The sequence below is a fragment of the Camellia sinensis genome, chromosome 4 (assembly GCF_055761805.1).
Source record: "Camellia sinensis isolate YWXY chromosome 4, ASM5576180v1, whole genome shotgun sequence".
NCBI lineage: Eukaryota > Viridiplantae > Streptophyta > Magnoliopsida > Ericales > Theaceae > Camellia > Camellia sinensis.
This window is the reverse complement of record NC_138964.1, coordinates 168,262,410-168,288,164: the sequence shown is the minus strand read 5'-3', so window position 1 is coordinate 168,288,164 and position 25,755 is coordinate 168,262,410. Positions and strand designations below refer to the sequence as shown.

General features: G+C 34.8%; 1 protein-coding gene across 2 annotated transcripts; it reads left to right on the top strand.

Moving 5' to 3' along the window:
• The first annotated feature begins 1,149 nt into the window (after window positions 1-1,149).
• Window positions 1,150-25,054, top strand: LOC114256461 (putative LRR receptor-like serine/threonine-protein kinase At5g10290). Of its 2 annotated transcripts, XM_082866843.1 has the most exons (13): window positions 1,150-1,388; window positions 8,035-8,191; window positions 13,771-13,903; window positions 14,076-14,147; window positions 16,439-16,570; window positions 18,313-18,456; window positions 18,572-18,643; window positions 18,805-18,870; window positions 19,027-19,091; window positions 19,206-19,349; window positions 20,991-21,332; window positions 23,813-24,207; window positions 24,600-25,054. In XM_082866843.1, exons 2-13 carry the CDS (start codon window positions 8,113-8,115, stop codon window positions 24,912-24,914), a joined length of 1,959 nt encoding a protein of 652 aa, XP_082722969.1. In that variant the 5' UTR covers window positions 1,150-1,388; window positions 8,035-8,112; the 3' UTR covers window positions 24,915-25,054. The 2 variants fall into 2 exon arrangements, with proteins under 2 accessions (XP_082722969.1, XP_082722970.1); XM_082866844.1 differs by lacking the exon at window positions 16,439-16,570.
• Window positions 25,055-25,755: the final 701 nt, after the last annotated feature.

Genomic DNA, 25,755 nt, shown 5'->3' with positions numbered 1-25,755 from the left:
TTAATCGATTTCCAAACAAGAAGGCTAGTCAAACTCGAGTCGAGATCCTCACATTGGAGGATTTCTACTGAGCTGTCCATTTGGTGGGCCATTAGACTCATTTTTTGATTCAATTTCGATAATTTGAACCGTTCACATTTTAAGATTTGTTGAATGTATCATACTTGTAAAAAATTAAGTTGATCAAATATTGGAAACCACGTGTTCGAATCATCAAACTAAAAATTGTTTATTAAGCGCTAGTTTGGCTATCATTTTGAGACTAAAAAAGTATAAAAAGACAAAATAGGCTAATAAGATAAAATATCACATTTAACCCATAATCATTATATTTTTTCTTTACAAAAGTCAAAAAAATCAAAAAATTTACACCAAACGAGACTAAAAAAACCAAGCTAAAAAAGTCTAAAAAGTCTCAGCTAAAAAAGTTGACTATATTAACCAACGCTAAACGAAACTTAAAAAAATTTAATAAACAGTTTTATTTTTTAATAAAATGGTTTTTAGCTTGATGATCCGAACACATGGTTTCCGATATCTAGTCGACTTGATGTTTTATAGGTATGATATACTCGACAAATGTTACAATACGGTTTGAATTATCGAAATTGAGCTCAAAAGTGGGCTCAATGGCCTACCAACTAGGGAGCCAAGTAGGGATCCTCCAAGGAGAGGATCTGGACTTGTCAAACTCATGTTTTGTAATTGAACATTCGTTTGGCATAAATTAAAATGAAACTTTTTAATTAAATTAGTTATAAAAAAGACAAAATAGACTTTTTAGCCCAAGACAAAATATCACATTTAAGTCATAATCATTTTATTTTTTCTCTTATAAAAGTCAAAAAGTTTGTTCTAAAAGAGGCTTTTTAGTCTCAGACTAACAATAACCAAAAAGCCAACGCACATCTCAAACAAATCATGTGTAATGTTAAGAGATTATAAAAATTTTTATCAAATATTTTATATGAATGTAAGACCTATATAATATATATTTTACAATCTCATAAGACATTTAGTAAAAAATTTAATAGAATTTTTAAAATGGTTAATATTTTTCTTTGTGATTTGAAAGGCAACGACCACTCTAGTGGGACACACCCAATCCCAGCACTATCAATTTAAAATTATTGGGCCACAACACCACTTGACTGACCACCTCTACCACTACACCACAGTCAACAGACTAGATACATTGATTGAGATAAAGAGAGCCAACTGTTGGTAATAATTGCGTATAGAGCTTCTTTCAATTCTCCCAAATTTACACCACCAAATTAAGATAGAAGATTCTTCTTTCAGAATCAAGTTCCCGTTAATACACATTTCTCTTTTCTCAGCCAACCATAAAACTCATCAAAAGACCTAACTCTTCATTCTTCTCAAAGGTACTTGTGCTTCTTCCTCTCCTTTTATATGTACATATGCGTGTCGATTTCGCACTTTGTTGCTAGTTACAGTGTTTTTTTTTTTTTTTTTTTTTAATCCTTAGATTGATTACGTGTCAGGGGTTTAATTAAATCGTTCTGCTTTTATGATTTGGTTGGTGTTGCATTCCATTTGCTTCATGTGCAAGTACTGGAATTAGTGCTGCTGTTGTTTGGTTTTGGTTTGGTGTGAATTTGAATTTGTTTGTATTAAATTCTCTATCTTTTATTCTTGTACAGATTATAAATGTATTGTTTTTGGGTTTAATGGATTTAAGATTTGATAATGTTTGACTATTTAAAAAAAAACTAAAATAAAATGAGAAAAAAAAAATGTTTCCTTGGGTTTGTTAGGCCAAGACAGGAAGAAGTAAGTATTTCTAAATTTTTCTCTATTCACTTCCACTGGAATTATGTCTCTGTGATGTCGCAAGTTCTGGCCTGGAGATGTTCCCAAACCAAACCAAGCTTAAGTCCCATCAAATGGGGTCGGCTACATAAATCATTTTTCTTCACTCGACTCTATCAATGGCCATTTGGTTAGTCAAATTAAAGAGATTCATATCTCTATTTACTACACTCACCCATGCCAATCTAACTCTAGCCCTTTTCCTAATACTTCCATCTACCGTAACTGTATCACATCTCTTCACTACTGCTTTTGTTAGTCTCTGTTGTATACGACCAAACCATTTCAATCTATTATCTCTCAACTTATCTTCTATCAGTGCTACTCGTACCCATTCATGACTATACTCATTCCTAATTCTATCTTTTCTAGTTTTGACACACATCCACCTCAGCAACGCTAATCTTATCTACATGTTATTTCTTAGTTGCCTAACATTTATTCCATACAATATCACTGGTCTAATAGTCGTTCTATAGAACTTTCTTAGTCTAGTGGGTACTCGTTTATCACACAGTACCCCAGACTCTTCTACTTAAGTCACTCAACCTTAATTCTATAGACTACATCCGCTTCAATCTCCTCAACCATTGTGATAATCAATCATAAATAGTGAAAATGTTCACTCTTAGGTAGTTCTTGGTTTTCAATCTTCACTTCTTTTTTGCTTCCATTGTTACTGTTACTAAAATTACATTTCATGTACTTTGTCTTAGTTCTGCTTATCCTAAATCCTTTAGATTTAAGTGTTTCTCTCTAAGTCTCCAACTTAATGTTAACTGTCACACCCCGAAGATTTACACAAGAAAAATTCACCAACTTCCATTGTTTAATGTAAAAGGAAATCAAATCTCAATATTGACGTCATTCTCAAATCCCCAACATATGTATTCATTAACCATCAAGAGATTTACAAAAGATATTTCACGTGTGAGTATACATTTAACATTAGCATGTGGCATAATAAGTCATGTACAAATAAATGCCCTCAAGGACTACAAATTTCAAGGCTTAAGTCCGGTTACACAAAAATGGTTTTCCGAACCCATACATGTAAAGCCCTTGACTTGTCAAAACAATTACAACAAAAGAAAAAAGCCTTGTGCTCTCAAAACATATTCCACGCCTCTAACTCGGCGGAATCACCACATCATTTCTTGCACAAAATAGGAAAAATCTTCACAAAATATATACATTTTATACAATTTCATGGGATGAATGCATATGCCATGCCAGATTCAAAAACATACATCTCTACCTTTTGAAACTTTTGTGCACAATGCAATCTTGAGAATTTAACAATTCAATAATTTCAATGTAGTTCAAAGGGGCAGTAAATACGACTCAGGTAATCCTTAGGTTGGTGTCTGCAAGTAGGCATAACAAGCACTACCAATTCCCACTTACCGGTAGATAACCAGAAGGCACGTGGTATTTCCTCCACACGTGTTTTCGGTCTTTCACCATGGGCACTCGGGCCAACTTTACCAATACCAATTACATCCCCTATCCGAATTTATCAATGTCTTTACCCCAAAAACAAATCCATATGATATTGTCTCACAAAACAATTCCCTTTCTCAAAGAAATACTTTTTCCAATGCAATATTCAAAATCAATTGCATTAATGATAAAATGGAATGACGATGCAATGTCCAATGCAATAATAAAGTGTCATATTAAACATCTCAACAATGACAATTCGGAAGGTGGTGATAATTAAATCAAGTGCTGATGCAATATATTTCTATATCAATGCCTTGAAATTTCTCAATTCATCTACACAATCCTCCATTGTGATCAAATTTCACATCTTTTATCACATCATAATATATTTTTCCAAGAGGCAATATAACAATATCAACATTCATGTATTCTCCACACGTTAAATATCATTTTTAGTATTTGGTCTTTCCACAATAACAACAACAAACTATTGTTCTAACTGTCCAATTCTATAATTTCTCATTTTCTCATGAAATCTCTTCATTTGATACAACTATAGAATTTCATCCATCAGTTACTTGCATGGTAAATTATCAAGTATCAATTTCACAATATTACAACTTTTTTCCAAAATTCCCAAATTCTAGGGTTTTCATCAAAATAAGGTTTTTGTTCCATTTTTGAAAAGATTTTTCCAAAACAACACCTACACCCTAGGACATACTCATATTCTCAAAAGTTTATGGGAAAAATAGATGAAATCCACCTCTAACATCATATAGGGTCCAACAACCCAAAATCATGACTCACAAAATGAGGAAATACTCAAAACATATATAAACTTGCAAAAATATATATGTAACTCAAAAATTATCCCTATCTCAAGCTTGGGAGATGAAGAGAATGAAAACCCTAGAAATCAATGTTGGCAAAAACATGATCCAATTGGTTATAAATGTAGCCCTCGTCGCCCCTCTTTGATTTGGTGTAAAAAGCCCCCTCAAACTCTTGAAGATTTGAGCTAATTCTTAAAGAGAAATTGCATTTGGGTGTGTTTTTTAGAGAGAATGGAGAGAAAAGATGAATATATAGAGAGAGAGAGGAGAGAAAAATCTGTGCAAAACAACTTTTGGCATCAGTTTTGAGGAAAAGAGCATGGAAATCGAGATAGAAGCGGCGAAATCTGCCCGAGTGGTTACAATTCCGCACGAGCGGAAAATTTTGCCTTAATGGTGGATTGCTCCAAAGAGTTGCCTAGAAAAATCACCCAAAATCCGCTTGAGCGGGACCCGAAATCTGCTCAAGCGATTTTCTGCCCAGAAAACCTTGAAAAGTTTGAAAAACCCTGTGAGGATCTCTACTCAGGCAGTTTTCAATTCCGCATGAGCGGTTTTGCCCAGAATTCAGAAAATGATTTTGCAAACCAAGGCAAGTTCTAGTGTCCAAAACTCAAAGTTTATAACCCGAAAAAGTTATGAGAGGTTAAGTAAGAGTAGAAAGAGAATCTCAACGACCTAACACGGTAAACCAAACTCCGAAAGAAAAGCATACTACCCTGCTACACAATACTATTCAAGCCCCAAAACCTGGGACATCACATTAACTCCTTTTCTAATCTCATCCACTAACACGATTCATCTACAAAAAACATACACCATGGCTTGGAGACGTTGCTGATAAAAAATCATCTCTTGAACAACCCTTCTTCTCCTTAACCTTCTTTACCAATTGAAGCCACTATTCATCTCAAGGACTCGAATGACCTGCACAACACAAATCCATTAGAACAATCAAATAACAATGATTATAGATGTAACAAGCGTAGTTTAGGGGGGCCTAAATGTATACATGTTGGAACTTAACAATTGAATATTTGTTCCTTGTTGTAACTTTGTTTGAGGCACAATATTCAACACACATCTGCAAGGATCCATCTTGTTTCTTTTGGAACATTACAGAGGCACCATATGGGGTTTTGGATCGTAGAATCAACCCAATATCTAGCATAGAATTTGGTTAGAACTAGGAGGGAATCTAGTTACTTTGAGGAGTAAAACGCAGGCTGTGGTTACTAGATCTACTACCAAAGCTAAGTATGGAGCTATGACTCATGGCATTTGTCAGCTTATATGGCTTCAAGTTTTACTAGCGGCTATGAGGTTACATGATGTTAGTCTTATGAAATTGTATGGTGACCACAGCTTCCATCAATATTACTCGCAATCAATTGTAACATGATAGGACAAATCACATTGAAATTGACATATGCTTCATTAAGGAGAAGTTGAGCAAGGATTTAATATGTATGCCTTTTGTGAGATTTGAAGACTAACTAGCTGATGTGTTTACTAAAGGGATTAGCAATAAAGTTTTTCATCTTGTTGAGTACAAGTTGGGCATAAGACATATCTATGCACCAATTTGAGGGGGATTGTTATTTGTTATTTCTTTTACAGGCATTTTTGTACATTGAGCACAATTAATATGAATATGATCGAATGAGGGAGAGAACCTGATGTAGGATGAGTAGGGGTTGTTTCCCACAAGTAGTGAGCTCGTGATAAAAGACTTATAGGGTTGGATTTATTAGGATTTTGTAATTGCAAAAGTATTAAAAATATAGGAGTTTAGGGTTTTTGAAAGGGTAAGATTTTGAGAATGAAAACACAAGTGTTTAGGGGTTGTTGGCGGGGTGTTGACTGGTTGTTCTAAGCACTGTGAATAGTGACGTGAAGAGTAACTTTGCTAGAGAGAAGAAAGAGAAGTAGTAGAAGAAGAAGAGAAAGAAAGTGGTGCTTCACCTTCACAAGGGTTAGGCCAATCATGGAAACACAATCTCAAATTTTCATAATATCAACTATTCTATTGAATCATTGAGATTACACATATTTATAGGCTAAAGACACTCCTTATTCTGCAAGGACTAGAACTCAAATTTAGAAACTAAAAATATTTGGCAACTACTAACATACTATGACTTCCAGTTCTACTTCAATCATAATAGGAAACTTTAATGACTTTAAATTCTACTTCGATATCAAAATAGCAAACTTAGACTTTTGGCCACTAAGATTATTTTAGATATAATAAAATACATATATAATGATCCATTTAATAACTTGACCCAAAATAAAACCCATAAGCAACCCTACAACCCATGTCCAAGAATATTGAAATTACCATAATATCCCTTCACTACTAAAACCTACAATAATGATATAAAGACTCAAAATTATTCCAAATATTCAATTTGTGATGCCCTAAATGTGCTTCATGTGAAGTTCCATATTAACTTTTTTTCTTTTTTCCATGATAATCATTAGAACCCTAAGGGTACGTTTAGTACACATGAATGGAATGAAAGAGGCAACAAAACATAAGGTTGAATGGAATGGAATGCCTATTCCCATTTCAATTTATTTCTGTCTGGCGGTTACTACCTAAGAGAAAATAGGAGCAGTGCTCATAACTGCTTCCTACTATCTAGCTTTTTACCAGGTCTATCCCCTAGCCGTTATACCCAACGACTTAGGCTTTGAACACTACTACTTAAGCCTTGTGCACCCCTTGCTGAAACATGATTCCATGTGTCAGCCTCCTATTAGCCTTGCCATTTTAGGTATAAATTGCAAGTTCCTCTCTTTTGGCTCACAATGTTTTCTTTATCTCTTTCAATCTCTCTTAATATCTTTAGTTTCATTCGTATTTTTTCTTTCTAAATCTAACTGTAATTGATGGGTAGTCGACTACTACTTGAGTGAGAGAGAGTACCTACTTAATTTCTTTAGATGCTGTCCAATCAACAGCCATTGGTGTTTTGTAGGTTTTGTAGCTACTGAAAACTATATGACTTCTTGGTCCTTTTTGATTCCCTTATATTTTTGAGTTATTACAGTTTTCTGCAAACAAGTTTAGAGATTTTCCAGCTTATCCATGGCACATGTTAGCATTTGTGATCAATACAAGCTAGAGAAGGAACCAAAGAAAGCCAGTAATGGTACTAGAAAAAAAAGAAAGAAAAAGGAGTTCATTTTCTAGTGGGAAATGACATAATAGAAAGTACATCTGGCATGCTGTAGGATAGCAACTTCATTCCAGGAATTTTATTTGATTTGCAATTGCTTGTTAAAATTACATGCTTGGTTTTTATTGGAATGTATCCCACATCGCCTGAAGTTGTCCCATCTATGCTAGTTATAAGGCTCCAGTTTTCCTCTTATTATTACCTGGGTTTTTAGGAGAAGTGTGGGTTGGGCTTTTCAATTTGGTATCAGAGCATGGTTGGGCCTATGGTTGGTGTGCCGTTTGTCCGACTACTATATGTTGTGGTTCAGGAGGGTGTGTTGGAATGTGTCCTTCATCACCTAGAGTTGTCCCATCTGTGCTGGTTATAAGGCTCCAGTTTTTCTCTCTTTAATACCTGGGTTTTAAGGAGAAGTGTGGGTTGGGCGTTTCAATTGTTTCGTCCCTCTGGTTGCCTCTCTCTATCTCTCAGATATAATTATAAGTACATGATTTGTGAAATGACCTGAACATATGGTGCGTAGGGAGTCTAGGACCCAAACGTTAATACCTGACTGGAGATTCTAATACCTGTTTATTAAATCTAGTATAAGTACATTCAGGGTCCATTTTGAGATGCCAATTCAGAATGAGTACTTGTGGGTGATGTTACACCTTCTGTTCTGTTTTAACTTTTTCTCAACTCATGCATCAATTTCATTTTTAATTTGATGTTGTAATGTTCTGCAGAGATGGGATTCATTCAAAGAAAACTATGCATTTTATTGCATTGAGAACTGAGAATAAAGTCTGAGCTTGGCCAAAATCATGCCTTCCAAGATGGAGTTGGTTTTTGAACTCCTGGTATTGGCATGTTTGTGTTCTTTTGTGGCACCTAACCCTCAAGGTATGATGTCTATCCATTGTTTTAATTCAATTAGACACTGTTTAATGCCAAGCATTTATACTCCAATTTTAATGGCAGCTCCACTCATGAAAAGAGAAAGAAATGGGCCTAGTATCTGTTGTTCTTTGACATCATTGTTATAAGAGATCTTAGTTTCTAGTTGAACCACAACCTGATTATCGCCCTCCTCACCTCTCTCTCTCTCTCTATATATATATATATTATATACACACACAAACACACAAGATTTTGCATAATGCTATCTACTTGTCTTTCTTCCTTGCTTTTCATTCTTTCTTGTTCTCTTTCTCCATTTGCCCTTTCTTTTTCTTCTATGGGTGTGCTAAATAGCACATCCATATTTTTTTTTTAATAATTAATAAATAGCACATTCATGACACAAGATACGAACATGGTCTGATGTGGATATGCCAGCATAGCATGGAAATAATTACTCATATTGGTCTAATGTAATGAAAATTTTTTTGCCCGGTCAAGGAAGATAGGATTATGTTACTGGTCCCATAATTTGACCCACGGATCCTTCGGTGGAAGTTTAAAGTTCAGTACCATTACTTTGCCTTATGTTTCCTCATCTTTGTAGATTGCCGACTTCTTCACCAAGATTCATACTTCCGCTCGTTTTTAGTTCTTGCTTGACAAACTCAACATATTCTCAAGGCTCGCATCGTGAGTTTGGGGGGATGGGTGAAAGGAATGTTTTGTTTTTGGAAGTTTGCTTAGATTGGGTAGTTTCCATATAGTGTGTAGCCTTTAGGGTTTTTGTCTTCTATGTCTATAGGTTGTGTAATCGTTGTAAAGAAATCAATCAGAATAATACAAATATGTCGTTTTCTCTTCTCCCAGCTTACCTACACTACTATCACACTTTTCTTCTCTATCCCAACCTTAATGCACAATCCCTCACTCTTATTGTTGAGCTCAATGTTGACCTCCATCACCATTGTTAGGTTTTAGCCCAAAGGCTCCATTACTAAATTGTTATGTATTTGGCTTAGTGGAATGATTATAATTTGTAGTGTATAGAGAGGAATACAATGGGATCTAGAGAGCAAAATTGATGGTCAGAGAGTACTGACAATTAGATAAAGTGAGAGATAGATAGAACCACAATTTATTTATTCTAAGGAACCCATTGAAGGAGACATGAAGATAGTGTATGTGAGTGTGTGTTTTAGAGAAAGTGAAAGATTGCTTTGGAAAGAGTGGGAAATGCTGAGCTCAAATGCAATAATGTTGTTGCCTTTGCTATGACCACTTATTTGTACATATATATATTCAAATGTATGGGTTTGTCGATTGACAGAGAAATTAGAAGATGAGTGGAGAAAGAGGTGGTATTGGGTTGTGGTGAATTGGCCAGTGGTGGAAGGTGGGTGGTGTGATCGTTAAGAGATGTTACAGTAGTGTGGGCAGTAGGTGGGTATTGGGTTCCATTGTTTGAGAGAGATTGTAGTGCTAGTAGCGATGAGTGGGTGGTGGGTTTTGGGTTGTGGTTTTTGTTGAGAGAAAGAGAGATTGGGCAGAGATAGGGTGATCGGAGAGAGATATAGAAGGGATGTAATTCGGGATGCTCAAAGAGAGGAGTGGCGATCATCAGAGAAAGAGAAGTTCTAAATGCGTAGTAGTCAACCCTACAAAGGTGGGGGGGTGGAGAGATTAAGGAAGATAATGGTGTGGTGTGGATTGAGTGTGGTCAGCCCTACCATCATTGAAGAAATTTATTAAGTGGTAAAATAAGATTTGAGTGTTTCAACTTACAACATGTCTGCATCTTTTAAAGTTAATTTGTGTAGTATTTTGTAAATCTTCCACTCATCATATATCATTGTAGAGGAATATTGCCATGACTCTTATTTGTAGAAATAAAACAAATATTATTACTACTTTTGAATGCTATATCCTCTTTTTTTTAGAAGCTTTTGAACACCATATCCTTGATATTTGTTATTCACAAAAACGAACAAAAGAAGAAAAATAAATGTATTAGTGTTGTTGCTTCTCATCATACATTGCCCCATGTTTCAAAATTTAACAATGTAATTCCTCATAATTATATATATATATATATATATATATCATAACTTAAGATTTTTTTGAAAACATAAAAAATGATTTTATTTGTCGAGCTTTAAGCGAGAAATCGGTAAATGAAATACGAGGATCAAGTTCAAAAATCTGTGAATAATTTGTTTTATGCCATTTATGTTGTGAGATAATTGAGTTTTAAAGTTATTATGGTATCACTATAAAAGAAAATAACAATAAAAATACAAACTAGTGCTGGTGGTGGTGCAAAGTGTTGATGGGATCTTGGGGGAAGGTGGTGATAGGTTTTAGGAGAGATAAAGATTGAGTGGAAGACTATTCTATGTTATTTAGTTGACTTTTTGACATAAAAAAAATTTGTTTTCACATTACAAGATACTTTCTCAAAAAGGGTAAAAATGTAATTTAGTAACCTCCGTGAATGCCTTTATCAGACAATGTCTGACAGTGGAGGTGAGTGTAATTTTCAATACAACACAGGTGATGTCTCTATTTTCAACAAACCATGGGGTAGTCAGTGTAATTTCAACATACTATTAGTATTGTGTAGCAATAACGATAACCTTTAGGTAGGGGTGGGCGTCGTGTCATGTTGTGTCATGTCGGATTAAATTTGTGTTGGAATTATCTCAACACTAACCCAACCCATTTATTATTTCGTGTTATCGTGTCATGTCACTTTCGGTCCATGCTTGATTTGTGTTGTGTTAATGCCATAATTTTTTTTTTACCCTTAATTAAAAATACCAAATGTATGGAAATTTTTTTCCCCAAATCTTGTATGTTATCAGAGCTTAGGTGCAAAATGTCTTTGGTTCGAGGCTCTCCATTTGTAGTTGTTTCTCTGTTGGCATTTGGTTTCTTTACATGTTTGAATGTCCATATCTTCACGTGTAAGATGGGATTTCACGTGATGGAGGGAGTTGGAGAGCTTAATATGCCATCTGATAACAAAGAACATATATTTTGTGTATTTCAAATGAATCTCTGAGTACAAATATATATAACCTAAATATCATAGGGTTCCTTTTCTAATAGTTTAAGCTTTTGGGAGTACTGATGACCTCATGTGTTGACTACTCCAAAAGGTTAAATTTTTAGGGAGGGTGTGACTTATTTGTTGATATTTTTGACACACCTCCTCATTTGTAGTTTGAACTTCCCTCCGTGGATGGGAAAACCATGAGCTAGTACTATATTTAGTGGTTACAAGGTAAGATTGAATCCTTATACTTTGATACTATGTTAACAACAAATTGTTCTAAAAGCTTAAGTTATTAGAGATGGCGTAATTCAATTATTATAATTTCAGCAGAAGTGTTACAAGAATAGTTTTAACAGTTTTGGTTATGTTTGTAGTTTGTTTTATGTTATTATGGGTGTAAAATAAGATTAGCCCCCCAACAATGAAACCTTTTTTTAAAAATAGGGTAAATTACGCTTTTCCATTTTCACACACACACACACACACACACACACACACTTTGCGCTTTTATGTTTCAATTTTTTCCTAATTTACCCCTAAAGCTAACTTATATTCAAAATTAGACAGAAAATACCACGTTAGTTGCCACATGACAAAAAATAGCTTATTATACTGGGGTTTGGATTTGTGTCAGAAGTGTGAGATATGTATAATAAAATATTTTTATGCCAAGTGGCTATCAATGTGTCATTTTTTGTCAAATTTTGGACATAAGATAGCTTTTGGAGTAAATTGGGAAAAACTTGAAACATGAAGGGCCAAAGTGGGGGAAAAAAACTTTGAGGTCCAAAGTGGGAAAATGGCCAAATATAAAGGGGCAAAGTGTAATTTACCCCAAAAAATAAAATAACATCTAATTCTCCTCTTCTTTTCTTTTTCCTTCCATCATGTTTGTATTTTTTTTTTAAAAAAAAAACTTAGATCAATATAATTTATTTGCCTACAGTGGGTTCCAAAAATTTATTGCAAGAGCGAGATTGTGTTGACATTGCTTCCATTTGATGTTGGTCAAGTATCTGAGAAGCGTTGACAAAGTGTCCAAAATTATTAAACATATTTTCACAATGTAGTAAAGATATGGATATGGGACACGGATGCAAACACGCTATTTCAAAACATACATGCTGGAGCATCAAATCCCAAAAATGCAAGCCATTAACATGGCAGGGACAAAATATATGAATATAATCTGATGTATGTCTCAGCTATACAACTTTGATTAGTCTTTGAAGTTTTTTGTGTTGAGAATCACATGAACTGGGAAGTCAAGTTCAAATAGTTTATTAGATTATTGTTGCTACGCCTTTACAAAGTGATCCTATTTTATTCCGAGAAGTGTGCATTGTGTACTTGTGGTTCCATGTGGTTAATGCAAGTTTTTCAGAAAATAAAAAATAATGAAAGAAATGCTGGACACTTTGGATGGTGTTGGGTAGTATTTAAGATGGGTTGTCAAATGGTCCAAAATGATTGAATTTATTTTTGAATCATTGACATGTCCATGGGGTATTTAACATGTGTCTAGGAGTCTCTGAAATGTTGGTGTTTTGTGTGTCTTAGTTTTCACATAATGAACAGTTAGATTTAGTAAAACGGAAAAAAGAGAGAAAAGGGAGGAAAAGAAAGACAAACGTTGTCATGCGACAATGAGAAGAGAGTAAAAAATTAAGGTTCTCTCTCATCTACTAACCTTTATATTAATCAAGTCCTAAGTACAAAAATGCCCTTGGGATAAAATAACATAAGACTTAACTGAATTTATCCAAGAAGTGATTGGTCACCTGTTTGGAAGTTCAGCGAACCTTGGGTAGTGGGCATCAGTGGGTTGAATCACTGGAAAATATACTCTCAAATTGGGCCTCCATCGTTTGCAAATGTACACAACAAAGCCAAAGGACTATTCACTTTTCTTAAATCCTTTTATGGTTGAAAGAATTCTATCAAATGATATTAAATTTCTATTTTTTTTATCAGTGACAATTATTTTGTTATATAAAAATTAGCGAAAAAAGGAAAAAAACAATTCTAAAGGGAGTAAGAACTTTCATTAAACTGGATTAGGGTTTTGGACATGGAAATGCAATACTTTCACATTCTTCAGAGTGTGTGTAGGGGTAGGCTTATATAGATGACTTGGGTGGAGTACGCAGTGGTAGTTCTCATTGCAAAAGTTGCTCTCTTTTAATGGAAGATGAATAATGAAAATTATTATGCTCAAAATGCACACTATTCATTTACTCGTAAGAATTTGTTGTCGAATCTACAATGCACATTACGCATGTAATGTTTTTGGAATTAGGCGTTCCATATTTTGGGAAGCATTTTTCAAAATGCTTGATCTGTGTGAAACTGGCACTTTTTGGTGACAGCACATATTGAGATTAGTAATAGATGGGATGTATTACATGCATCTTACTTGGCTTCTTACATTTGCTTGTACCTGAGTTTTCAGAATTTGCTTTATAATTCTCATTAGTTAGGGGTGATAGCTTGATTCGATGGTTAATCACGAGGTCTGTTTCAGGGGATGCCCTCATTGCATTGAAGGATGCGCTGAATGCTTCAACTGATCAGCTTAAAAATTGGAATCAAAATCAAGTGAATCCATGCACTTGGACCAAAGTTACCTGTGACTCCAACTATAATGTCACTCTTGTGTAAGTAATGCTCTGATTAATTTTTGATTTTCTTCTGACAATGATATGCATGATACTAGAATGTTTTCAGCATTTCAGTGAGGTTATGGCTTATGAATCAATTCTTCACTTTTTAGTTTCCTATCTTCAGACCTTAAATCTGATGTTTGATTATTATATTTTTTGTTTGCAGATCATTGTCCTCCATGGGGTTTTCTGGATCCTTGTCCCCTAAAATAGGAGCTCTGAATACCCTTCAAACACTGTATGTTTAGAGAACTACAGGCTGGCTACAATTAATATTCCTGAAGCTATTTGTGTTAACTTTTTGCATTGGAATATTGTTCCTGGGAGTTGAAGATTTTATATATAAGTTTATAGAACTTAAAAGCATGGACACATGATATTACACAGACACAACACAAGCAAGCCGACATGGCAATTTTCAAAACCTATAGGACACGACACATGGGGAATATGCACAAAATATATGATTTTATATATTTATTTTATGTCATATATATGAATATTTCATTCAAAGTTAATAAAAATATACAACATAATACGAATTTGTAAAGTGTAAAGAAGGATTTATTACTAGGAACAGAACTATGGTGATGCTTTCCTAACTAGCAAGCTTCACATTCGAGCTTAGACACATGACTCAAACAACAAACTGCTAACTTAAGCTTAGCCAAAGACGGATGACCTAGGCGAAAATGTCAATAAGTGGAGAGATAGTAGTGCTTAATGCAATGGATGGAGGGAGAGGAGAGCGATCAGGATCCAGGTAGTATAAGTTGCCCTTCTCATGCCCCGAGCTAATCATCTTCTTGGTTGTGAGGTCCTGCATGACACAAGAGGTAGGAGAAAAGGTTATGGAACAATTTAAAACCTTAGTCAGCTGATTAACAGCAAGTAAATTGAAAGGAAAATTAGGAACATAAGATAGAGATGTGGTGGAATGAAGAGTACCCTTCGCAGTAACAGGCCGTGAGGACCCATCGGTGAGAACAACATGACGAGTAACAAGATGTAATGTAGTGAAAAGGGATGAATTACCAGACTTGTGAGAACTAGCTCCAGAATCTATGAGCCAGGGTTGAGTAAACTTGCTAGCCATTGTGGTAGTGGAAGATGGGGGTAGAGGATCATGAAGAGAATGAACAAGTGAAGTAAGCTCGCTAATCTGAGTAGTAAGTGCCTCATGAAAATCAGAAGTAGGAGCTACAGATCCAGAGGGAATAGAATTTGGCTTGGATGGAGAAACATCATTTGTAACCCGATGCACATAACCAGGCTTACCATATGTTTACAGCCCAGCAGCGGCCACATTTGGCAAGGCCTTGGAAGATCCAAACCTCCTAATAACAGTCTTGGCAGCAGAAGCATAAGTGACCATGACAATGACAACATCGAGTATAATGTGAATCACAAACACTACATTAAGGCAAATTAAAGGATCCCAAAATCATATTGGTTACATATACATATTAGTAAATATAGAGGCAAATCAAAGGATCCCACTATTTCTATTCACACACCAATTTCAGATTCATTGCAACAATTCTGCAGCTACTAGAGAGAAAGGGAGAGAGGAGAGGGAAAATATACATGCATATATATACATATTGAGAGAGAGAGAGAGGGAGGGAGATGGCGGAAAGAGGTTTATGATTGAGGTGTAGCCGGCAAAGGAGGCCAGGGATGGGAGGCCTTCGATTGACTTGTGTATCACAATGTATTTGCAAATGATGGATTTCATCTGTGATTGAAGGCATGGATGGCTGTTGGGATATTTTCCGGTGAGATTGGACATCTCCGCCACCGCCGCTGTCCAGACCTTTATTCCGCTCTCATCTCTGTCCTCTTTGCCATCCTCTGCTTTGCGCATCTTCTGGGTAAGCTGCGCGAGGGTTGGAGAAGGAGGGTGTGCTAATATGTGATACATTACATGGTAAGATTAAAATCGGTATTGATAAATGATGGCTGTAATTTTGTGTGGTGCAAAAAATTGATAATTATATTAATTTCAAATATTAAATAAGATAATGCCACGTGTATTGGAAAAAAAAATTCCATTAGTTTCTTTAGACGGAGACAAACGGCTGGCTAAGATTGGGATCAAATAAAAAAATCAGGGTTTGATTTATTTCCAAGGTCAAACCATTTTTTTTTTTTAAAATTTTCCCAAATAATTTTTAAGCTGATGTAGATGGATTTTCGATTAATATTACAAGGGACTGTCAATTTTCTCTCTCTGAATTAGGTTTCTCTTTCTGACTTGCATACTGATCTTTGGTTCAGTTCTATGTGATGCCACATAAAAGAGATGCCTCACAGCTGTTAAAATTTAATATTTGCTAAGCGAAAACCTTCTTGGTACTGGAACATGGCCCCCTGGGTTTCAAAGAACATTCTCATATTATTTCTGGATGAATCTTTTTTCTCTATCTAGTGACAGATGTGCAAATGAGAAATTTTTCACTCTTATTTCCTCTATTAATATGCTTGATTTTTATTAATTGATACATATTAGAAGTGTTCATCATGCAGTTCACTGCAAGGAATTGGTATAACTGGTGAGATACCAAAAGATTTCAGAAATTTAACAAGCTTGACTATGTTGGATCTGGATAATAATCATTTAACTGGTTCTCTTGGCAATCTCAAGAATCTTCAATTCTTGTATGTGATACTTTCTGCATTAAATTCAAGGTTTTAAAAAGCGGCCGCAACCGTTACGTAACGGTTTTGACGGTTACCGCCACCCGTTACGGCCGCTTTTGCAGTGTGATTGAGATTCACAGGTGTGTCGGCCGTAGCGGCTGCTGTAGCGGTCGTAACGGCTTGTTACGCACCGTTACGTAACGGTTCCAAACTGTTTCTTTCGAAAAAACACACAAAAAAAAGCTGAAAATGGGGGAAGAGGGATAGAGAGAAGAGGGAAGATAAAGAGAGAAAATAGAGGAGCAAGAGATAGAGAGAGAGAGAGAGAAGAGGGAAGATGAAGAACATGTTATTAATTTGTTGAAACTATAAGACCTATGCTATTCTATTTAGCTGCTATCACTAAACCATTTTATTTGTGTGTGTCTACCTGTATATTGTTTGAAAATAATAATAATAATAAGTGTGGTCAGTATCTATTTGGCTTGGTTAAAATATGTATATATATATATATATATATTTAAATTCTTATTTATTCTCTTACTTTTGTCATTATTTATCTTATATATAATAGTTAGTGATTAATTTTTTATAAAATATAAAGTCATTAATTATTAAAATAAAATGTAAAAAACTTAGTTTATAGTAGGGGTGTACACGGTCCGGATTGGTTTGGTTATGAGAAAATCCAAGAACCGAACCGATCCTAACAGTTCTGTGATTTTGAGAACCAGACCAGACCGTTACACTTGTAAAACCAGACCAGAACCAAACCGAAAAAACGGTTCGGTTTCGGTTTGGTTTACAGTTCCAAAAATTTCTATTTACAAGAATAAATTGTTAATATTAGCAAAATAATTACTCAAACTAATTACATTTAACTCATGATAAAAACTAATAATATTAAAGCATTACTTAATACTACATATCTATACTATCATAATATCATTAAAATTATAAAAAACCAATTAATAAAAATAAAACTTGATATTATATATATATATCTCTTAAAATTCGACTCGGTTCGGTTCGAACTACGGTTTTTTCATAAAATCCATTAACCGAACTGTTTTTACGGTTCTCATATTTCTTAATCCGAAACCGAACCAATTTTTAATAGAACCGAACCAAACCGTATGATTCAGTATGGTTCGGTCCGGATTACCGGTTTGAACGGATTTTTGAACAGCCCTAGTTTATAGTGATTTAAAAATATGAAATATATTGGATCATACCTGAAAATTTACAAAAATTTATCAATATTTATTTTTAACCCAATAAATATGATCATGGAAAAAAAATATGCGCATCGGTAAGTTTTTTTCAAATTGTGCAAAAAATAAAAAAATTCACGGTTCCGGTTACCGCAACCGTTGCACTATGGCCTTTACACTCCGCAACTGCAATTGCGTCACCGCCACCGTTACGGCGACCGCAACCGCTTTTCAGAACCTTGATTAAATTAGTATTTCTGAAATGTTACATTTTTTGTGAACTCTTGTTAATTGTTTTAGAAAGTTTATCATTAGAAGTGCATTTACTTAGCATAAAATTCGCTGAGCAAAAACCTTCTTGGTACTGGACTAGTACTGGAACATGGCCCCCTGGGTTTCAAAGAACATTCTCGTATTATTTCTGGATGAATCTTTTTTCTCTATCTAGTGACAGGTGTGCAAATGAGAAATTTATCACTCTTATTTTTTCTATTAATATGCTTGATTTTTATTAATTGATACATATTAGAAGTGTTCATCATTCAGTTCACTGCAAGGAAATGGTATAACTGGTGTGATACCAAAAGAGTTCGGAAATTTAACAAGCTTGACTATGTTGGAGCTGGATAATAACCGTTTAACTGGTGAAATACCATCTTCTCTTGGCAATCTCAAGAATCTTCAATTCTTGTATGTGATACTTTCTGCATTACATTAGTATTTCTGTAACATTTTTTTATAAGCTCTTGTTAATTGTTTTAGAAAGTTTATCATTAGAAGTGCATTCACTTGATTATGCTAACAGGATTTTGAATCAAAACAATCTCACGGGGCCTATCCCTGACTCACTCTCAGGTCTTCCCAGGTTGATTAATCTGTAAGTGTTAAATCTTATATGATTCACTTCTGATTTCCCTGTAGATTTATGATTGAATTGAGTTAAATTGCTTCTACAGTTAGAGTTTTGTAGATTATCAGTTTGTATAGTAAACAAATTTTGCCAGCTTCCGATGCCATAATTGAAACTTCCTTTTGCAGTCAGCTTGCTTCAAATGGTCTTAGTGGTCAAATACCTGAGCATTTATTCCAAGTTCCAAAATACAAGTATGAACAGCATTTTTCCCCCAATAATATTAGCTCCTAATTCAGACAGTCAGCAGTAAATTTCTCATTAATTTGATAATTTTCTGCTTCTTTAGTCTCTCTCACTCTCTTGTTAATCAGCATTGAAATTGATTTGACTTCTGTTAATCATTTCAGTTTTACAGGAAATCATTTGAATTGTGGCATGAATTTCACCCACCCTTGTGCATCTGATAGTGGCGGTAGTAGAATTAATCTTTTCACACAACTCGATCTTATGATATTGTAAAAATGTGCAGCTGTTCAATTCTTCCTTTCTTGGGAAAGCTTATTTTTTGACATGGCTGTGTTGGCAGGTTCTTCTCATAAACCAAAGATTGGAACTAAAGTTGCAATTGTTGGTGGAGTTACAGGTTCTCTTATTTTTGGAGGCCTGGTGTTACTTCTGTGGAAGGGCAGGTGTAAGGGATACCGGCGTGATGTCTTTGTAGATGTTGCAGGTTTGTGTTGCTTGGTAGTTCAGGGGCAGATTGATTGCCATTGCTACTGGATATTTGACTGGCTGGATTCTATAAGTTCATATCTGATAAAATATGAATCTATCATTTAACCCTATTCAATCATTGCATCAGATGGTACTTAATGCTGAATGGACTGGTTTCTATAAAATCCAGTTTGCCCTGCTCTCTGCACAAGCTTAACCTTTTCTTTTGGTTTCGTGTTGTATACACACTTTACTTTAGGAACCTGACCAAGAAATTAACCCTTAATTTCATAAAAGTTATGATATATTGAGTTCAATGTTGTAGAAACCGTACCAGACCAAACATATCGTTTCGGAAGAAATATGCCAGTAAATTCCAGCAGAAAACATGCATTCTGCTAAATTTGCTGGTACAAATATATTATTCAGCTATATATATACAGTTATTTATCTATATATATATTCATACCAAGTAATGGAGATTTGAATATTCAGTAGCTTATCCTCTGTCTTCGCTGTTGCTGCTCAGTTGCACGGTGTATCACAGGATCGTTTGAAGTCATTGGCAAGTCTGGACTCTGAACTTCTTTTACTGAGATATGAAAGTGAAGAAAAAACATGACAGCCTAGTTTAAAAGTTACTCTTTGTGCCTTGCAGCTGTTTGCCTGGCCCACCCACCCATTAGTTTTCTGAGGCTTGTTTGGGTTTGTTAGACGTAAACACACATGTTATGTATGTAGCCTCTTTAGGTGCTGGACACACTTGTATTAAATATATATATATATATATATAAAAATCATGTTCATTATCATAATAGATTCATTAAAATTTATAAAAATTTAAATGAATTACATATTATTTAAAGCGATAAATGCAAAACAGTATCTGAAAACTAACTAGTGCCGGTACATACCATACCGATGATACAAACGGCACCATACTCGTTGCGGTATTCACAATATTGATAAAGTCATCTGATTATTTTGACTGCCTTTCTTCCTGTTGTCAACCCTAGATTAATTGATGACAACATTCTGGGACAGGTATTTGTGGCAGGAGAGGGAACCTGCCACCAAATTTGGTCAATGCGGTTTAGCAGTTTTAACCTGCCACCGATCTTGGTCAATGCTGGTCAGCAGTTAGCAAATCATGCCCTGTAAGTTGCGCAGTTTAAACCAGAACAACAGAGCAATAGCCCGTGTTCTTTGTTGGGAAATGAGTTTACGGCCAGGGTGGTTTCGCCAGCAGTGCCCGGGGATTCCAAGGAATTCGACAAACATAGTTTGCAATTTGATAGGGATGTTTACTATTATTTTAAAAAACTTGTGGAGGCTGATCTGATTTGTTCAGGAAACAAAATATTTTTAATTAGTATTAAAACTGATTGTAAACTGACTTTCAAAATAATATTACCAGCTACAAATATGAAATTTGAAGTTTAGTTGGTTTAGTTTAATAGTTTGTTACGGCCTTTACATGGTTAATTATAATTTAGGTAGTTCACTGTGTGTTTTGACATATTTTTTTCTTATGTGTATTACTATTAGCATCTAGCTCTCTCATGAATTTTAACACTTGTTTGTTAGACATAAAATTTAGATGCGACTTGGGTTCCTTTGTGTATTTGCTGATGGATTATTTTTGTTGCATGCACAGGTGAAGTTGACAGAAAAATTGCATTTGGCCAATTAAAAAGATTTTCTTGGAGGGAATTACAGCTAGCTACGGACAACTTTAGTGAGAAAAATGTCCTCGGACAGGGGGGCTTTGGAAAGGTTTATAAAGGGGTGCTTTCAGACAATTCAAAAGTTGCTGTGAAACGATTGATTGATTATGAGAGTCCTGGTGGAGATGCAGCATTTCAGCGTGAAGTTGAGATGATTAGTGTAGCTGTTCACAAGAATCTTTTACGCTTGATTGGGTTCTGCACAACACCAACAGAACGCCTTTTGGTGTATCCCTTCATGCAGAACTTAAGTGTTGCCTATCGTTTACGAGGTGGTAGTTCTTTAATATATTTATCTAAATAAGAGATGCTAATAGATATCCTTTAGCTTTTCTTTTTTCTCTTTTGGGTGTAATATAGGTTTATTCTTTTATTAATTTTTTTGAGTACCATGTGTATCTGCATTTTAGGTATATATATGCATATACATATATATATATATTTAGATAAAGGATCCATATGTAATGTTAGTAATAACCAGTAATTGTTATGCAACACAAGAACAAGAGAGATAAAATAGAAAAAACAAGCAGTGAATAGAGGTAGAACCATAGACTAAGGGGATTTGGTTGCCTCCCACAAAATCATTCTGAGCATTAGAGTGATGCCATTCAAAACCCTGTTCCATCTTATAGCCCCTTCGCCGGCAATTTGTAGATAAACCTCAACAATTTGATAGGCAAAAAGTCCCTCAACCCCCCAGTGGTGCAGAGCATAAGAAGCTCAAGGAAGAATAAATTGAAAGAAGTGATGATGTTTGAAAATTGACATGATTTTAAAGAAAAAACCAATAGAAACCACACATTTTCATGTTTCTAGCATTATTAGTCTCATTTTATGATTATTTTCATGTTTTCTAGGACTTTTAGGTCAAGGATATTTTGGTAATATTTATATTTGCTGACATGAATTGTAGGGGGCGCTCATGGGTTGTCTTGTGGGTCCAGTTATTTAATTGATTTTTATATATGTTTCTTATTTGGTCCGAAATAGGTTTTGGAAGTCAATATATTAATAGTTCCTATTTTGAATCCTAGTTGGTTAAGGAAGTCTTAAAAGTCTATATAAAAGTCCTCTAATACTTTTAATTCAATAGAGTTGATATTTTAGAGAATTTCAAGAGTTTTGAAGTTTTCTTATGGATTGTGTGATGCACTCAAACCCTAGGTGCGATGCCTAAGGGATCCTAAGAGTGATTCTTAGACCTATCTTCTTCTTCTTTGCGCACATATCTAGTTACCATTCTTGGGTTCCCATTCATAGCCCTCTAAAAGTACACTTTTCAACCTCAAAATCCTACTCAATCACCCCCAAATTAACCCTAATCCATTCCCCTACCTATTAGCCTTCAATTTAACTATTAAAACCCTAAATTACTCACTGTCTAGGCCACCAAATGACCTTTATTTTCAAAATCTAACACTGTCCAACATCACTTGAGCCTCACCTTTCTTAGGAATCAAGGCTATAAACGTAGCATTGAGATTCCTTTCAAAGGACCCAAACTCATGGAAGGGCCGTAACATTATCAGAGACATCCCATCCTCTCTTAGCACCTCCCAACCTTCCTAAGAAAAGACTTCCAACCATATCTTATCTTCTCTTGAAACTAGGGTTGTAATCGGTTCAGTACGGTCGGTATTTAGGTAAAAAAATTTACTGAATCGATAATGTCGGTTTTATTATTTTGAACACTGATGCAGACCGCTTCTCCCATCAAACCGCATATAAACGAACCAATTGAAACGGTTTGGTTCGATGTGATTTAATCGGTTTAGGACCTTTCAAACTTGAGCTATTTTTAAATATAATTACTAATCCATATAAAAACATTAAATTAATTATTTGTCCACCTTTTCAAACATATCCAATCCAGCCATTTAATAAATACTTTTCAATTCCTAAATTAACAAAAAAAAAATAAAAAAATACTAAAATTTCAAGAATAATGAGTTAGAGTTAAGATTATATATAATAAGAGTTTACAAATTTAGAATATAAAGATGATAAGGTTAATTAATTAAGGTTAATAATTTATTATACTTATTAATACCATTATATTATTAGATTATATATATATATATATTATAAATACAATATATGTTCAAGCGGTCAGTTTTAGTTTAGTTCGGTACACAAGGTGTTTGAACAGATATTGAACCGAAAACCGAAAAAAATAAAATTTAAAAACCGCACAGATTAATTCTTATTAAAAAACAAACTAAATATCGCCGTTTTGGCGGTTCAATCAGTTTGGTTGATTTGTTCGATTTTTCTTACATCCCTAACTGAAACAGTAGAGAAGCTCAAGCCATACAATCTAGACCTTCTATTGGAGGACTCTTTGTAGAGAATCTCATGAGAGCTGATTACACTCTTACAAATGTCTCTTTTGAGGCCATTTTAGCCAGAAAAGGTGTGTTGACTGACAAACTGAGCAGAATTTAGTGACCACTGTAAATAAAATAAATGCTGTAAATTTTCCCTGAAGCCGAAAGCGGCTAGAACAAGATCGACTGAGTACCAGTACTGAGAATTTTGTATCATCGTCACCATCTTTATTGTGTAAGTTTACGAGTCTTTTGAACTAACACCCCTGCTTTCATTTCTGGAAAAGTAGAAATGTTACATAATCATACAATTGAACTTGGGAAATATATAAATTTTAATGGCCCTTATTCTTCTGTGAGTATCATTTAACTTTTTGTGGATTTTCTGATGATGTTTGACTAGTTTTAAACACTGAATGCAGAGATTAAACCTGGGGATCCTGTTTTAGATTGGCCTACAAGAAAACGAGTGGCTTTAGGCACAGCTCGTGGGCTAGAGTACCTTCATGAACATTGTAATCCCAAAATAATCCATCGGGATGTTAAGGCTGCTAATGTGTTACTAGATGAAGATTTTGAAGCAGTTGTTGGTGACTTTGGCCTGGCAAAGTTAGTGGATGTGAGAAGGACTAATGTGACAACTCAAGTTCGTGGAACAATGGGTCACATAGCACCCGAGTACTTGTCCACTGGGAAGTCATCAGAAAGGACAGATGTTTTTGGTTATGGGATAATGCTTTTGGAGCTTGTGACAGGTCAAAGGGCAATAGACTTCTCACGCCTGGAAGAAGAAGATGATGTTTTATTGCTTGACCATGTAAGATAACCTTCATATGTTACTATCTTCGTATGTGTTCCTTCCATGTCTGTCTATGCTCGAGTTGTACCCTGCCATTTGGGTTCCTTTGTTATCTCAGAGAGCTGAGCCCATTATAAATCTTGTTCATTGAAACATAAATCTTGCTATGTTATCTCAGACATCTATATAAAAGCATCTACTTTGATTAGCATCTCCCTTGCCACTGGTTGGTACTCATTTAATTCAACCGGACAGTCATTTGTTTCTGATGCTCTGGAAAAACTGGACTTTTGGGATATTGGATTTCCATGTAGTTTTTGAATACCATAATTCTTTACTTCCTTGGTTATCCGGCCTCTTTGCTTTTTACTATTTACTGTTATAGTTAATTTGTTTATTTTTGTTTGAAGGTCAAGAAACTGGAAAGGGAGAATAGACTGGATGCCATCGTAGATCCGAACCTGAATGAGAACTACAACATCCTAGAAGTAGAGATGATGATCAAGGTTGCTTTACTCTGCACACAAGGATCACCTGAGGACCGTCCTGCAATGTCAGATGTGGTTCGGATGCTGGAAGGAGAGGGATTGGCTGAAAGGTGGGAAGAATGGCAGCATGTAGAAGTTAATCGTAGACAAGAGTACGAGAGACTACACAGAAGATTTGATTGGGGAGAGGATTCAACTTACAATCAAGATGCTATTGAGTTGTCTGGTGGAAGATGACATGATACACAATTTTGAACCAGTGAAGTATATAACTTCTTTGTGATTGTAGTATTCCCTTTGTACGACAAGCATTTCTCTTTGCTAATATGTAACAACATTGCTGGTTCAAATTTATGGTTTTAGAATTGAGTTTTTTATTTTTTTGGGTCTATGGTTGGGGGATTGTATGAAGATGAAAGAATTATTTGTATTGCTTTTGCCTAAGCACACAGAAGGCCTAGATTTGACATAATACTTAAACCTCATGTATTATTCATTTGTATTAAAAAGTGTTAGCAATTAATAATTAATTTTTGTTCTGAAAAAAATTAATTCATTTGTCGATCAAAAAAAAATAAATTATACAATTAAATACTCATCTTCTTTTTCACCTCTTTCAAGTAACAAAATTGAATATTTGATTGTATGATTAAAATTTTGAAATAATTTTTCTGCCCATCAAATTATATTTCAATGGTTATAATGGCTTCCAATTTAAACTCTGGCCGATCCAGAGTATATGGTCAATGGTTGAACTGAGTCGCAGCCCGGACTTGAAAAATTATTGGTTGGTTTAAGGGTATCATGTGGTTATGCCTTCTAATTACAATTCCCTATATATCTCATATTCTCTATTATTTAATATAAATTCGTAAGTCTCATCTTTTTCATCAATCACAATACTATTGAAGTACCACGTGACGGTGTCCCACCAATAACTTCTCCCAAGACTCAAATAGCATAAAACTAAGCGGCTAGCCAAGTTATCAAGATCAAGGGTCCCACATGGCTGTATAACACCAGCCTTGTTTGGAAAGGATTATTTGTGCTAAAATTTATATCTATATGTTGTACAAAT

Excerpts from the sequence above, each read along its gene's own strand:
- LOC114256461 (XM_082866843.1), top strand. The coding sequence starts at position 8,113 with ATGCCTTCCAAGATGGAGTTGGTTTTTGAACTCCTGGTATTGGCATGT. Across the intron at positions 8,192-13,770 it reads TGTGGCACCTAACCCTCAAG|GGGATGCCCTCATTGCATTG; the intron begins GTATGATGTCTA and ends GGTCTGTTTCAG. Across the intron at positions 18,644-18,804 it reads CTTCCCAGGTTGATTAATCT|TCAGCTTGCTTCAAATGGTC; the intron begins GTAAGTGTTAAA and ends TTCCTTTTGCAG.